We start from the raw sequence: 16,128 nt of genomic DNA, 5'->3' as shown, positions 1-16,128 counted from the left end.
TAGTTCTTTCCATTTGGATAATAGCAAGAAAGGTAAAAGGCACTGCTTTGTCTCTTCTTATTGAAGGAGCATTTAATCACGAGGTTCTAAAGTGATTATACAGGCCTTCTGCTCTCCCTGGAGTTGATTTCACCACCCCGTTCCCACATGTACTTTGAGACCCGGGGCTCACCCATCGCCCAGCTGCAGCCCCTTCCCAGGCCACCTCCCAAAAGGTGACTTTGGGATGTGTGGGGTGAAGCCCCAGAAATGAGTGAGGCTCCGCACGCTTCTGCCACTCGGGTACAAGAAGGCAGTTCGCCTGTAACCAGGACAAGGTGTCTTACTAGTTAAAAGGAGACGCACACATAAGCAGGATATGTGGGGCTAATGATTTACCATCAACACCCTTTAAACCTGGCCCTGTATTTATTGTCTAATTAATGAACCTTGACTGTAGGGTCCCCTGGGCTTCCGGATGCTTCCACCGCCACTGGGAGTGACTAGAGTGGACCTTCTCTGTTAGGCTGCAGCTGTGAGGGGCTGTAGAGCTGCATCCGGTTCTCCCATCCTGTGATGCTCTAGACTAGAGGAGATGAGTGTAAGAGTTGAGAGACTGATGCCCACATGCTTGGGAGCTCGGGGGGCGGGGCGTGGGGGGGAAGCCCAGCAGGGAGGTGCGTGTGTGTGTGTGTGTGTGTGTGTGTGTGCGCGCGTGCGTGTTCATGCATGCACGTGTGCACAGGTGCAATCCAGGTGGGGAGAGGGAAGTGGGGGAAAGGGTCAGCTGGGCGGGGAAAGGCTGGAAGTGGTCGGGCAGAGGGTGTGGCTCAGGTGGGAGCGTGGACCATCCCCTGTCGTCCCATTCGCTCTACAACACCACACACTTTCATCCCTGGAGAGGCCGTCAGTCCAGCCAGTGTTGGGGAGAGACAGGGAGCCACAGTCTCACAGGGCAAGCTGCGCATTCATCCACGTGCATCTCCCCTCTCCAGGTGAGGGGAGGCCAGGCCCGGGGACTAGATGACCACCTGGCACCTGGGTATCACCTTGGGCTCCTCAGCCGGGGCCACCTGGAGGGGCCATCAGGCCCTTCCCTGCCCCACCAAGGGCAATCTCAGTGCAGCACCTACTCTCCCAGTAACAGTCAGAGGCTACCCGATGCCTGGGCTCCACGGCCCTCAATCCCAGGCTGAGAGGCTTGACCCAGACCTGCTGCCAGACCCAGGATGACAGCACCTCTGCCAGGAGACACCTGGGAAGCCCCATTACGGGGAGCGGCTGCCTGTTTGGATACTGACAGATGCTTCTTACATCTTTGTTTTTCTCTTTTATTATGAATGTAATTACACATGCTCAACAGTGCTGAGTATGCAGGAGTGTGTGTTACAAGGAAGGGGCCGTCCCCTCTCGGGCACCCACCAGGGTAACCACACCTGTCCCCTGGTCTGTGTAGACGCATGTAATCACGGGCATGTGTATTTATCGCAAGATTCGCTTTTGTTTTAAAATACACGTTTGTGCTTTTCTAAACAAAGATGGGCTCGTCCTATCTGGTGGCTTCTCCTCTTTCTCGTGGGGCATCTTTTCGTGTCAGTGCCCACAGATCTGCTGGCCGTGCCTTCCTGGTTGCGTCGACCCCTTGGAGGGACGTTTAAGTGATTCCCAGTGATTCTCCCTTCTCGTGCAAACCTGCAGTGGGCCTTCCTGACCCTCCTCTGTTTACCTGAGAGCACTGCGATCCTTTATTCCACACATTTATTGTGCGTCTGCTCTGGGAAAGGTGCTGGGGACACAGAATGCTCACAGGGTCACTGGACACTGGCATTCGAGGAGGGAGAGGCAGGAAATAAGCGGTTAGACAGGCCACATGTGGCCTCTGATTAGAGCTGCAGAGAAGAGTGAAGCCGGCACGGGACACGGGGTCCTGGGGACTGGGGCAGGCACTGGTTCAGACAGGATGCTCAGGGGTGCTTCCTGAGGAAGTGACATTGGAACAGGGACCAGAAGGCAAGGAGGGAGCAAGCACATGGATGTGGGGAAAGATCATTCCAGGCAGAGGGAGAGGCACATGCAAAGGCCCTCAGGTGGGCTGTGTTGGGACCTTTTACAGAACACAGAACAGAACTCTTATTAGAGCAGAGACAGCGAAAGGGAGAGAGTCCCAGGAGAAATGCACTGGAGATAAATACCCAGGAAGTGATTTGCTTGCTCAAAGGTTCTCTCTTGGAAGTTCTGAGAGATTGTTATTTTGCTCTGCGGAGATGCCCCCAGCTTGCACCGCCCATCAGCTACCGCACTGGCAGAGGGGCCCGCTTTGATGGGCCTTCTCCAGCTACTGTGGATTCCACAGCTCAGGTCTGCTAGGGGCAGGGGATAGGTGTGGCCCAGGGCCTGGAGTTCTTGGTTCCCCGTAATGAGGCTTCCCAGGTGGTCTTCCTGCAGAGGTGCTGTCATCCTGAGTCTGTGGCTCCAATTAACTCATGTAGTTCTCACCACAGCCACGTGAAGTGGGGACTGGGTGATCCCTCTCCCCCCCGCCGCCACCAGATGAGGACACTAGTGATATACTGAAGGTCACAGTGTAAGTGGTAAAGTTGGGATGCGGACCCAGGAATCTTGGGGGCAGACCTCGTGTTCTGAGTCTGTACCCTAAATTCTTCCATGAGCAGCAATGCGGGGAGCCCCAGGCCCCTGTGCAAGGCCGGGTCCCCCCGCCCCAGCCAGCCTAGAACTTGTTTGCCCCTAACCCGCAACACCAGACAACAGCAGATAGTATCTCACGGTTATGTGTTCCGGTATCGGGTGCCCAGAGCCCGGCCGTGTGCTTGGCCCAGAGTAGGTGCTGGGTAAGCGGTGTGGTCTGTCTTTAAAAAAGAGAAAACTGGCCTAGATTTGCTGCCCACCTGCCAAACCTTAAGAGAAAGATCCATTTTTTACTTACAGATGGTCTTACCCTAAGACATAAAGGTGCGTCAGGGGTGTTTGAAACGGCACCAGGAGCGATCAGAAAGTTATTCCTTTGACGTCTGGTTCAATTTTATTTGAAATTCCAGCGGGGGAAGGAGCTGGGTTCTTATTCAAATGCAGTGGTGGAGAAGGGGCCGCACATGATGTGGCAGGAACCCCAGGCAGGCTAGGGCTCCTCTGAATGACAATGAGCCCTGCCCCGGCCCGTCGCATCCAGGCAGGCCTAACGAGATTAGATTTTCATAAATTTCAGACAGTGCCAATTCCTAATTCCTCGGCGTACGGCCGGGAGGCCAGACAGGGCTGCCTGCACGGGCTGCTTGTTAACCAGGAAGCACGCTGGCTGCCCCGCCGCCCGGAGCAGACGTGATGGGGGCAGGCGGCGGGGGAGGGGGGAGAGCCGTCTGGTCTGGAGACCTCCCGTGGGCTGGCAGGAGTTGGGTGGACTCTGGCCCAGCTCTCCAGCCAAGGGAGGAGAAAAGAGCTCCAGCACCGGGCTGCCGCCCCGATTATTAACTGGGAACCCAGTGACAGTCGTGCCCACATCACATGGTGAATTCTCCACCAGCCCCACTTACAGCTGGGAAGTGGCCGGACAGGGGTTTGAACCAAGGCTCCTGCGTTTGGTTCACGTTGTGGCTCCATCACCAAGAACAGGGGACCGTCAGCTTGGATGCAAAAGAACTGCATCTTTACCTTAACCAGCCCGAACAGGACCGCGGACACCAAACCACAGGGCATCAGCAGCACCTGCGATGTGGTCGCCAGTGGAAACCACAGGCTGCCTATCGCATCGAAACCTGCCGGGTTATATTTAATGTGATAGTATCCCCGGGTCACACGTGTGATCCTGTATATTCTTCCTATGTCACAAGTCTGGTTGAGAGTTTGAGGACTATTTTGATACAGTTGGCTTCCTTTCAAAGCCTGACTTGAATTTTTATTCAGTTTAATTTTATTTTAAAAATCTCATTCTAAGAGCGCGTCCTGGCTCCCCCAGGTGCCGGAGGAGGAAGCCTCGGAGTCAGGACTGTTCTCTGACTCTTGGTCTGACCGACGATGCTGCCCCTTGGGGGTTTGTGGGAAGGAAGAGGGAAGGGCCTGTCCTGGGCGGGTGCTTGGCGCTCAGGTAGCAGCAGAGGAGAACGCAGCTGTATCTTTATGCAGTTTCGTGGGAGGTGCCCAGAGCCGCCCTGAGTGCCTGGCACGAGGTCCTTCTAACCATCCTGTGACTTTCCTCCATGCTGGTGGGGAGGTGGTTACTGCTGGCCATGATACTGGCTTCGAGGACACGTGACAAGTGATGCTCCAGCAGTCCTGATCCGGCCTGGCGACCAGGCCCACTCCACACAAGTGCCTGGCTTGAACCCACACTGTTCCCGACATTCTGGGGCCATGGCACTCAGGACCGCTGGGTGTGGGGCATCAGCCTAACCTGGCCCTGAAAGTATGGGCTTGGGGGCCTGGGCTCTCTTGGGCTGTGTGGCCTCTGACCAGTCACCTCCCCTCCCCCAGCCTCAGTTTCCCCATCTGTAAAGTTGACGGCGGGGGTCATGTTAGTATCTACTTCACAGAACGCTGGTGAGGGTTCAGTAAGATGATGCCCATAGGTATTCGGGCTGTGCCTGGCCTTGAGGGGGCTCTCGGCGATGCTGCCTCTCTCACTAGTGTCACAGGGGCTGGGAGAGGATCAGAGATGCCCATGCACATGTCTCGACGTGACTGCGTCTGTCTCTGGAGGAGAAGACAAAAGGAGGGTCAGGCCGCTCCAATGAGGCAGACGAACCTGTTAATTTGAAATTATTCACGAGGAAAGAAGACACTCAAATTAGAATGACCTTACTTTGCACGTGGAAGATGGGCTTGGCCACCCCCAAGAGCCTGCCGCATCCATCACCCACCCCAAGGGGGAGGTTATGAAGAAAAATGGCAGGACCTCTCCCCCACCCCCACCCCCCAACAGCGCGCGGACTTGATGCCCAGAACAGAATGAGGGAAATGTGATGTTTCCTCCCCAAAGGCTCCTGTCCTCGGCGCAGGTCCTTGGAGCAGAGACCGGTGCCCAGAAGTCCAGCCGCCACCCTGGGTGATCTTTCTGGACTGACCCTGGGGCAGAGGCCCGTGAGGCGTGCTCAGCGTTTCCAGGGCATCGGCCTGGGTGAGGGGTGCCTGTTGTCCCCAAAGGCATGTTGGGAATTGTGACAGGATCACATGCTGTTTTCTGCCCCGTCCTGAGCTCTTGACATCTATTATTTCATCCCCCCGGGACTCACAGGGGTGCATATGCCCAGGGTCACACAGCTAGTAGCTGGCAGATGCAGGAAGACAGGACTGGGCATCCTCAGAGGTATTCCCAGTGTGGGAAGGGGAAACTAACAGGTGCTTTGGGAACGCTGGGAGAATTTAGCAGAGTCTCCCCTTCTTGCTCCCTGAGGGACCGGCCCTGCCCTTTGATCTAGAGCAATTTCTCCCTATGCCTCGGTTTGCCCATCTGCAAAATGGCAGTGGTGATGGCTGGCACCTCACAGACTTGGGGGAGGCGGGCTCCAAGCAGGGCCGTGCGTGTGTCGTACACATTAGCATCCTGACTGTCGTCCCAGTGAGTAGTCGCCACGGCAACGGGGAGCTTGGGCTGTGGACCAGCCCGCCATCTCCTCTTGCTCTAGTCTCCCTTTGTCTGTGACCAGGCTTTGCTGTGAGTCCCATGGTCACAGGAGACTTGAGCTGAGTGGGGGGCAGTGGTTGGACCCACGCTTTCCACCACTGTGCTGGGCACTTGGCCGCATGTCCAGCAGGATCGGTGTGGCTCCACATCTTGGGGGCTCCTCTCTTGGCTGGAACTCCCGAAGCTGCCCATCCTGCAGGCTTTGGCCTGCTCGGTACTTTCAGAACTCTAGAATGTGTTGCCGGTGTTAAGGCCCAGGCAGTTCTGGGGAGATGGGGAGGTGTGACCGCACTGGGCCAGCCTGCCTGGGGGCTGTCCTGTTTGGTCCGCTGGGCTTTCAACTAGCAGTGCCTGTCTAGAGTGCCCTGTGGACCTGGTGAGGAGGAGCTCCTGCTCGATTAGTGATGCCTGCTGTGGGAGCAGGATGGAGGAGTCGGGTACGAATGCTGAAACCCAGGCTGCCCACAGGGGCCAGGCAGATGCTGTCAAGCAGAATGGGGGCCCAGGTGGAGCTTGGGGCCAAGTAGACAGTACAGCCTGTGTAGTGAGGGTGGCTGCCTGCAGCTCCGTTCCTTTGAGTGGGGGCAGGGGACTGTGCATGCGAGTGCCCTCAGGTCCCCAGTTTGCCACCGTTCCCAGCAGGTCCTTTCCAATGCACTTCCCGGAGAGGTGGATTCCTGTCACCCGAGGCAGTGTCTCCCGGAAGGAGCACCCTGAGGGTGAAAGTTCACTGTGGTGCTGTGGGCGGGACCAGAGTCCCCTCACCTCATGGCCAAGGTCAAAACACCCAGCCCAGGGTGTTCTCTGCCTCATGGGTTGGGGTGAATCACCTGCCAACCGGGGGGGGCCTCTCCTGCACCCCTCATTCCCCCCCCCAAGTCCGTGTCTGCACGGCCCGGAATACCCAGCTCGGTCCTGCTCGACCCTCTCTATTCAGGTTTACGGGTTCGGGCCGTCCTTGTTTTGCCGTGGCTGGAGTGCTGCAGAGCCCCCCACTATCCGTGGTCACCTTGAGGGAGTGCTCCCTGCGTGCCGGGCATGTCACCCTCGCACCACCTCCTCCTCCACACAGGGAAGTTGGGATGGGTTCAGCGAGTCAGGGTCCCAGAGCCAGCCTGGGGGTCCCCTTGGGGACCTGCCGAGGGGTCTTGGGAGCCTGCAGGAGTCTCCCTCCTCCTCTGGCCAAGACCCCAGGCCTTTGGCTTCCAGAATAGAGCCTAGAAATGATGCGTGGTTTCTCTTTTTCTGAGCGTTTTCCCCTCTCTTCTCCCAGGTGGATGTGCACAAGGCTGTGTCCCAGGGACCAGGGGGGTCACATTGGCGCTTTCAGCACCCTTGGCTCCTTCCTGGGGGTGACGCTTCACTCTGGGCCCCGACCCCCAGAAATCAGGTCCTCCTGCCCTTTTGGGGTCGGGAGAGCTGTGAGGTTTGTTCACACCTGCTCAGCCTGCTGGGGCCTCATCCATGGCTCTCTTTCAGGCCCTACCAGCCCTGTTGCCTCTGCTGCTGGGCAACACCGGGAGGAGGGCAGAGGTCTGGCCAGGGCCCTGCAGGCCGCCGGGGCCGGGGACAGAGACAGAGGCAACGCACACCTCCTTTCCTGCAGGCCCGGGCGGGCAGGGCGCCTGGAGATGGCAGGGGGAGGGGCAGAGAGGTGCCCCCCCAGGTCCCCGGCAGGGTGAAGAGTGCACGGCCTGGGGGGAGCGGGTGCAGGCCTCTCTGAGGGGGGCCGTGGGTGTTGCACAAAGCCAGCCTCTGTGTCTCCTGAATGGGCAGCTTTATCCCGGGCCCTAGCGGACGGGCCCTGGACCAGCCCGTCTGGGGAGGCGAGAGGTGTGGCCGCAGTGATCAGGGCTGATGCCAGAGACCTGGCCTTTGCCCAACCCAGGCCCTGCCGTCCTCCTGGCGGGAAAGCGAAGGAGCCCCTCAGAGGGTTTGAGGCTTGTCCGATTCCCCGCTAGGTGGGGCACGGCCTTCTGGGGCCCGGGAAGGTCTCACCAAAGTCCCTGGCTACTGCCTCCTCCTTCCTGGGCCCCCCAAGGCGAGGGAGGGATGCAGCTCCACACGGGCCGGAGCCAGGGCCCAGGCTCCAGATCGAATTCCCGGGTGCAGAGGCGGCCGTCCAGTGGGTGGTCGAGCGGGGGCAGCCACCAGCGCTGGGCCCTGGGGCTACACGAGTCTGTCACTAGGCCTGAACCTGAGTCCCCCCACCTGCAAGACGGGATGATACAAAGTACCCGTGTGTACGCTCAGCCCCGAACAGAGGTCCTCAGCCCCGGCACACTCTTTGTCGCGGGGTTCCCTGTGCCCTGTAGGATATTAAGCAGCACCCTGGCCCCGCCCTCTCGGTTCCAGGAGCGCCCCCATTTGTAACAAGCCACTAGTGTCCCCAGACATTGCCACGTGTCCCCTGGGGGTTAGACTAACCCGACTCACTGATGGCCTCAGGCAGACATTGGCACAGCTGGGCAAAGGCTTGACGTGGTGGAGGAAGGTGGGCGTCCTGCAGAGCCCAGGGGGAGAGTAGGGGTGGCCGGGGCGTCGGAGAGGACGTGCGGGCGGGCTGCATGTGGAGGAGCTTCCGCGGCTGTACCAGCACGGACGCCCACCGGGATGCACCGATCTCCCGCGGGACACCGAGGCTGGGGGCAGGAGGGCTGGCCCTCGCCGGGTTTGGCAGGGCCCCGCTTGAGCGACCCACGAGCGACACGGCCCGCCGCGCTCCGCCCGCCTTCCAGTCCCCACCTGCGGCCCGCCCCCGCTCCCCAGCTTCCTTGCGTCTCTCCGGGGCGAAGAAGAGCTGAGTCAGTGGCCCTGAGCTTGAACCTGTGGCCCCGGGGAGCCCTCCGCTAATTGCTTGTTAGCGGGGGAGGGGGGGCCTTCCGGGTCGTCCGTGGGCGGCCTCAGGCGGGGGGAGGCCGGCTGCGCCCCCTCTGCCGCCCTGTCCCTGCCCAGGGCCCCGGCATCTCGCCCGCCGCTGCTGGGGACTCTGCTGGCACCGGGCACGGCCAGCTGCCGCGCCGCCCGACACGGACCCGCTCGAGTCAGCAGAAACCACCCGACTCCGGCAGGATCAAAATAACCTCCTTCCTTTTCCAGCACTTGAGGGTTTTTCCGCCTTCTGGGGGAAAAACAAAACAAACCCGAAAAAAAGAAATGAGAGCTGCAGTGTTTGCAGCCGCCCGGAATGTGGTTTTTCTGAGGCCTCTTCCCGGCGGTGGCCGGCACACACTCTGTCCCGTGGAGGGTGGTGTGTCTTCGTGCGTCTCGTGTGTGTGATAGATGTGTCTGTACGTGGGTGTGTTATCTGTGTTCGTTTGTGTTGGGGTGTGTGTGGGTGTGTAGGGGTGCTGGGGGTTTTGTGTATCAGGTGTGCATGTGTCGGGGGGTGTGTGGATGCTCAGATGCCCTGAGCCTCCGCCTGCACCGGGGCCCCGAGGTCTCACGTGTCCCCTTGGTCTCACGTGTCCCCTTGGTCTCACGTGTCCCCTTGGTCTTGCAGCGGAGCTGGAGTTCGTTGAGATCACCATCATCGTGGTGGTGGTGATGGTGATGGTGGTGGTGATCACGTGTCTGCTGAGCCATTACAAACTGTCCGCTCGCTCCTTCATTGGCCGGCACAGCCAGGGCAGGAGGAGGGAAGACGCCCTGTCCTCGGTGAGTGTCTGCCCTCCCTGAGCTTCCGGGGGGCCCGCGGACGCCCCTGATCAAGTGCCCACAGTGTCAGGGTCGGGTGCTCACAGGAACGGACGGCAGGGAGACAGTCTGGGGGGAGGGGGAGGGGGAGGGCTTCTAGGTATAGGCAGTGACCCAGATGGAAGGGCGCCCGTGGACCAGTCCATGCGGTGGGGCTTTGGTCCCCAGATCCATCCATCCATCCATCCATTGGACAGACATCTACTGAGCACCCTCTGTGTGTCTAGAACCCTCCCAGGCATTGGGGGGTAGATAGCTTCGAGCAGGTTGCAGGGGGTTGCTGCCTGATGGGCTGGATGTAGACAGACAGGAGTGCCGGTTGCTCCAAAGGAAGCTGAAAGGAATCACCGGGAATCCCGGAGTGGCTGGTTAACCCAGGACAGTCGAGGTGAGCCCCTGAGGCCGAGCTCTGAAGGGAGAAACAAGGGTGGGGTGCAGAGGGGGTGAGTGCGGAAGGGTGAGAACGACAGAGGCGGCACGGTCCTTGCTGTCCCTACAGAACTGCAGTTTGATGTGTTACTAGAATTGTGTGCCCTGTTGGCCGTTCTGGAAACCCAGGCATCTCCCCACAAAGCTCCACAAACTGGGGCGGATGGAGCAGCTCCCAGCGGTTTGGGACCTCGCCCTCCTCCGGACCTGAGCACCCACGTTCCCCTCATTCACCTGCACCTTCGGTGCCGCCCCTGCCTGCCGCTCCGTGTTCCTCAGCAGATGGACCAGGGGCGGTGCAGAGTCCATCACTAAACAGTTTCCATCTCCACGCCTGTGAGGTGTAATTTAACAACCTGGACGGGAGTAGCTGTCTGAGGGACGGGCTGCAGGTGACATGGAGAGGGGGGGCCCGTGGGCGGCCCCGGGGCTGGGCAGGGAGCACCTCTCTGAGCCCGTGTTCACTGGGCGCTGGGGGGAAGCGGCAGCGGGCATGGCCTCCCGGCTCTGGGGGACGCCTGGGGCCGGCGCTGGTGCCCAGAGTCTGTGGGACTGAGCTGAGTCAGGCTGGCAGGCCTGTCCCTAGCAAATTTGGGCATCTCCGCTTGCGTCAGGCCTCAGTATGTCACCAGGTTGCCAGGGCAAGGAGCATCCGCTCTGGTCCCTCTGACGGGAACACTGGGTGGCCCAAACCCGAGGCCCAGTGTGTCCGGAGGACACTTGGCAGCTTCCTGCAGGGCTTACCTGCGTGTTTATTTGCTGTCGCTGTTGCCTGAGTGACAGTGCCACCAGCTGCACTGCCACATCCATGCTCAGTAATCCCTCCCACATTTTACAGAGGAGAAACTGGGGCTCAGAGAGGTGGGAACATTTGCCTAGGGCCACACAGCTTCTAAGCGACAGCTTGAAGAGCCCATGACCCGTTTTGTCCCACCTCGGATGCTGGGGCAAGCTTTGGACAAATGAGAAGACATCAGCCTGGTAGCCGTGCTCCAGGGTGGGGCATCCTACCCCCTCTGAGCCTCAGTGTGTGCGTCTGTAAAATGGGTGGAGCGAGCCTTTCTCCTTCTTACCCTGCATGGTCACAGGGAGGGTGAAGTTAGCTGAGGGAGCTGGGGAGATGGCAGAGGTTCCGGTGTGAAGGACCCTTGCCACCATAGGGGGGACAGCCCTGTGGGCAGCACTGGGACTTCATGCCCAGATGGAGGTCACGATTTGGGCTCTGGTTCCTGAACATCTGAGGTTAAAAGAAAGTCCCCCCTGCCCCCAGCCGACTTCTACCAGCCACCTGCACGGGCCCCGGGGATGCCCAGCTGGGTAAACATGGAGGCTTATTAGACCTGAAGTACGTGTGGTGGCTCCCCTGGGGCCCCTGCCAGACAGGGCGTGTCTGAGGAGTCTCGGGGGCCCATGACCTCCCAGAGAGACCCAAACGCAGCCTCCTCTGCTTGGGGCTGGGCCCACCCCTGGCATGGCTGTCCTGCCGTGGCCCCTTTTCAGGGAGAACCTCTGGGAGTTCATTTCCTCATCTGTCAGAGGGTGGGGCTCAGGTGCAGGTAAAGCCCTGTGGCCCTGGGACCTCACTTCCCCGCCTGATGCTGCTCCCAGAGAAGCTAGAAAATACTGCAGGGGTTCAGACTGTGGCTCGGCGTCTGCAGCTGAAGGCAGGGCGGGAGTCATCCAGGTCTAGATAGACCAGGGCTGGGTCCCCACTCTGTGAATCAGGTTTCTGGTCTCATTCCCATGGTCTCTTCCGTGGCTGCAGTTGCCCTGCAGCAGCCTTCTGGGTGGTGTCACAGACCGTCTGGCCCTGTATGGAGCCAGTTTGCGGACCCCTGATCTAGATGGGGAAGCCATGGGCAGCTGGACGAACTCTCCAAGGAAGCTTTCAGAAAGAGAAGGAGGTGTCGGGGAGTGGAGCGGGGGTGAGAGAAGGAGCTGCCAGGGACAGCCCTGTGGGCACTGGCACCTGGAAAGGCGTCAGGGCCATTCACTGAATTAGAGAACAAGGTGAGTTAAGACATGGCCTGTGGGCAGATGCAGTGCAGCCAGCTGGACTGCGGGTTCCTCACAGCAGGACCAGGCTGATACAGGAGCTGAGATGCTGTGGGAGCCTGGGGAGGGGCATCCGGCAGCTGAGAGGTTCCTGGAGGCCTCCCTGGAGGAGGTGACCTCCAGGTGCACAAGTTGGGGGTAGTCAGGTGACAAGGATGGAAGTGATTCTGGGGTCTACGGTGGGGCCTCCCAAGCAGTGACTGGTATTTTCCTAAGCACTGTGGGTAGAGACTCCCCGGGCTAGGGCTCGACGGAGGGCTGGGGGGTGGGCAGTGGTGGGAAGACGTTGTGGGGACCTCGAACAGAGGGCCTCCTAGGGGGGTTTTAGGCAGGGGCCCGTCTGGGTCACATGTATCCCAGCTGACCTTGGCTGCTTGCACCCCTCCCCAGGACTCCCGACTTGAATGGGGAGCAGGTGGATGTCCCCCCATCTGCTTCCTGGTGCTCACATGGACTGTGCCAGGGGCCCGACTGGGGGTCACAGAGCCTGCCAGGGTCGGCTTGAGCCCGAATGATTCTGGAGGAGGTGGGCAGGGTTTGGATCCCAGCACTGCCCCCTACCAGCTGGACCAGCTCGGCTTAGCCACCCGACCTCAGCCTTGCAGGTTTTGTCGGAAGAGTTGAGTTAGTGCTTTAAAGAGCATAGCACAGTGCCTGGCACCAAGGCGTTCCTAATATCAGTAACAGAATGGTCCTTGATGACCATTTTAACAGTAATAGTGTATGTCTGCCCGCTGTATCCCCACGCCTGGAATAAACTAGACCCCAGTGAGTCTTTGTGGGGCTAAGTGCTTTCCTGATGGAACAGTTTTGAGAGACACAGAGCTCCCCTAGTGGCCGTGTAGGAAATTGCAGCCCTCCAGGCAATTCCTCCCCAGACTGCTGGTGAGAATCACCTTACAAGGGAACCCTCAAGAAAACATGTCCCCCAAAAAACTCTGGGGTGATAGATATGTTCATTATCTTGATTGTGGTGATGGACTCCTGCTATATACCTATGCCAAAACAACCAAATTGTATGCTTTGAATATGTACAGTTGATTATATGTCAGTTACATCTCAATAAAATTATAAAATTAAAGGAAGGAAGGCATCCCTCCCCATAGGCCCGGGCCTATCCATGCGTATCACGGGAACAGAAGTGGTGCTGCATGATTGCATGATTAACTCTCCTGTATTTCTTCATCTATAAACTGGGTCCCCAATAACGGGGGCAAGACAGACTATAGTAAGTACTAAGTAAATACACGGACAAGGTGATTACAGATATGACAGATGCTTTGAAGGAAATAAGCAGATGACGGGATGTTTAATGGGAGAAGGCCCTTTAGATAATGGTGCTAGAGAAAGCCTGCGGTGGGCACTGGACTTGAAAAGCGAGAAGGAGCCAGCTGTGCAGTGGGGCAGCCAATGCAAAGGCCCTGTGGTGCACAGTTAGCACTTCCATGCACTAAATTGCGGGTCAGCGTGACAGGAGGGAGAGTGGTGGTGGCACCCAGCACTGTCCTAGGCTCACCGAGGGTCGCGTGCACCCCAGGGGCTTTGCATGTTCGCCTCCTTCAGTTCTTCGACAGATACTGCAGTTATGCACGTTTTCAGATGCAGTAACTTGACCGAGGTCGCACAGCAAGTACCTAGGCTTTCTTAGGAGCCGGTTCACCAGTTCATTTGGATGTGTTCTAAGGCCCACGGAAGCCTGCTGGAGGGTTTTGAGAAGGAGGGACCCACGAATCAGATGTATGTTTTGGAAAGTGTGAGTTCGGAGGATGCATTTTCGGGGGGCAGCCTCGGGAGCCGGGAGATCAGCGACTAGGCGATTGTGTCATGTCCAAGAGAAACGTCCAGGCCCGGGCTGGGGTCACTGCAGTGGGGCTGAAGAGGGGGATGGGTGCAGCATCTCATGCCGAGCGGAGGCTCTCAGAGTCCACGCCAGGCTCTCCCACCTCTGCCCGTCCCGCTGACCCTGTCCTCTTCCTCCCCATACAGGAAGGATGCCTCTGGCCCTCGGAGAGCACGGTGTCAGGCAGTGGAATCCCGGAGGTGAGACCCGGCGCCGCCTCCCCTCCACCGCTACCCTCCCCCCACCCGCCTGCCCCCGCAAGGCTGCTGTAGTGGACGCCGAAGGCCCCCTGCCCAGTATCTCCCCTAATCCGGACCGGAGGCTCCTCCCCTGCTAGTAGAGTGGCTACAGGAAGCCCACACCTTCCCTTCTCTGAAGAATCCTCCTTGGTTGCTGGGATCGTCCCTACTGGGACATCATACGCTCCCCACCCCCAGGGAGCAGCCCTCAGTATCTGCGACACCGAAGGACAAAGGCTGCCCTCTTCCAACTGTGTGACGATGTTCACACACCAGGGCTCGCCAGTCATCAGGGGGCTGGACCCTGGGCTTGGCTCCTTCCCCCCGCCACCCGGCGGCTGTCTCTCCCTTTCCCCAGAGAGCAGAGTCACAAGGGCCCTGCCGCTGGGGGACCCTCACTCTGCTCTTCCCCTCCAGCCGCAGGTCTACGCCCCGCCCCGGCCCACCGACCGCCTGGCCGTGCCCGCCTTCGCCCAGCGGGACCGCTTCCACCGCTTCCAGCCCACCTACCCATACCTGCAGCACGAGATCGACCTGCCGCCCACCATCTCGCTGTCGGACGGGGAGGAGCCCCCGCCCTACCAGGGCCCCTGCACTCTCCAGCTGCGGGACCCCGAGCAGCAGCTGGAGCTGAACCGGGAGTCGGTGCGCGCGCCCCCAAACAGAACCATCTTCGACAGCGACCTGATGGACAGTGCCATGCTGGGCGGCCCCTGCCCTCCCAGCAGTAACTCGGGCATCAGCGCCACGTGCTACGGGGGCGGTGGGCGCATGGAGGGGCCGCCCCCCACCTACAGCGAGGTCATCGGCCACTACCCCGGGGCCTCCACCTTCCAGCACCAGCAGAGCAGCGGGCCGGCCTCCTTGCTGGAGGGGACCCGGCTGCACCCCGCACACATCGCCCCCCTGGAGAGCACAGCGGCCTGGAGCAAAGAGAAGGATAAACAGAAGGGACACCCCCTCTAGGAGTCCCGGGGGGCCAGGGCCGGGGCCGCAGTAGGTAAAACAGCAAAACACTCCGCACTTCTTGAAAGAAAAGAGAGAGGAGGATGGGGCGACACACAGGAAACTGCGACGCATGACCATCCTCTCCCCACCTCTCTGTGTATAAATATTTACATGTTCTGTCTGGTCTGAATGCACAAGCTAAAAAAGCTTGCAAAAAAAACCATGTTTCTTTGTTGAGCTGTGTCTTGAAGGCAAAAGAGGAAAAAAAATTCTACACTAGTCTTTTCTGTTTCTAGTTGAGCTGCGTGCGTGAATGCTTACTTTCTTTTGTTTGTTTATGATGATTTCACTTAACTTTAAAGACATATTTGCACAAAACCTTTGTTTAAAGATCTGCAATATTATATAAATATAAATATATATAAAATAAGAGAAACTGTATGTGCGAGGGCAGGAGTATTTTTGTATTAGAAGAGGCCTATTACAAAAAAAAAAGTTGTTTTCTGAACTAGAAGAGAAAAAAAAATGGCCATTTTTGAGTGCCAACTCAGAAAGTGTGTTATTACCTTGTAAAGAAAAAAAACTACAAAGCAGGGGTTTAGAGTTATTTATATAAATGTTGAGCTTTTGCACTATTTTTTAATATAAATATGTCAGTGCTTGTTTGATGGAAACTTCTATCAACGTCTGTCGAGACTTTTAAGGGAGAAATGTTGGAATTTCACGGTGGACGTCAGGCAGAGGGTGGGCTCCACGCTGAGTCTGGAGAGAGGCTCCCAGAGGGGCTGATTTCCTGCAGAGTGGAAGCTTCTGTCTAGTGATAGGTTATTACCTCGTTATACATTCCCTCCCGAAGGAGACGCATTTTTTCCCCTCTGGGCCAGGACAGCCTTTGGATCGCAAAGAAAATAGGAAAGTTACTCGAGGCCCCAAGTTCCAGGAGGTGGGCTTTGCTCTTCCCAAAATGAAGATAAACTGTTACTGAAGGAATCTTAGTATTTTCTCCTCTTTTCTGAACCACGAAGGTCCCTGTAGGAAGGGGCTCGCTAAGGTGCTCCCTGCCCCCTGCCTGCCTTGCCAGGGCCACACCAGAGGCGGTTAGGTGGCTCGTGCGTGCAGGATGCTTTGGTGATTCAGCTGGCTCCAGGCTCTACCGGCTGAGGTGGGTGCAGCCCACTGGCATATAGGAAAGGCCCAAAGGACTAGCAATGTGACCTCATCCCTGTCTTTATGTATTGATTCTCACGTAACAGGCCCATAACCAGAAGACCAGAGATGAAAAAGTGACATGCCCAGGTTTCTCCCAG

At 58.3% G+C, this 16,128-nt stretch overlaps 1 protein-coding gene across 2 annotated transcripts in view; it reads left to right on the top strand.

Moving 5' to 3' along the window:
• Positions 1–15,759, top strand: part of PMEPA1 (prostate transmembrane protein, androgen induced 1) — a 56,296-nt gene extending 40,537 nt beyond the window's left edge. For both annotated transcript variants that reach the window (XM_079719985.1, XM_079719984.1), the window contains exons 2-4: positions 9,117–9,271; positions 13,781–13,834; positions 14,291–15,759. In XM_079719985.1, coding sequence (XP_079576111.1) covers positions 9,161–9,271; positions 13,781–13,834; positions 14,291–14,839 — 714 coding nt within the window. In that variant the 5' untranslated portion in view covers positions 9,117–9,160 and the 3' untranslated portion in view covers positions 14,840–15,759. The remainder of the gene's footprint in view (positions 1–9,116; positions 9,272–13,780; positions 13,835–14,290) is intronic.
• The last annotated feature ends 369 nt before the right edge of the window (positions 15,760–16,128 follow it).

Source organism: Hyperoodon ampullatus (assembly GCF_949752795.1).
Source record: "Hyperoodon ampullatus genome assembly, chromosome: 14".
Lineage (NCBI taxonomy): Eukaryota > Metazoa > Chordata > Mammalia > Artiodactyla > Ziphiidae > Hyperoodon > Hyperoodon ampullatus.
This window is presented reverse-complemented; position numbering and strand designations above follow the sequence as displayed.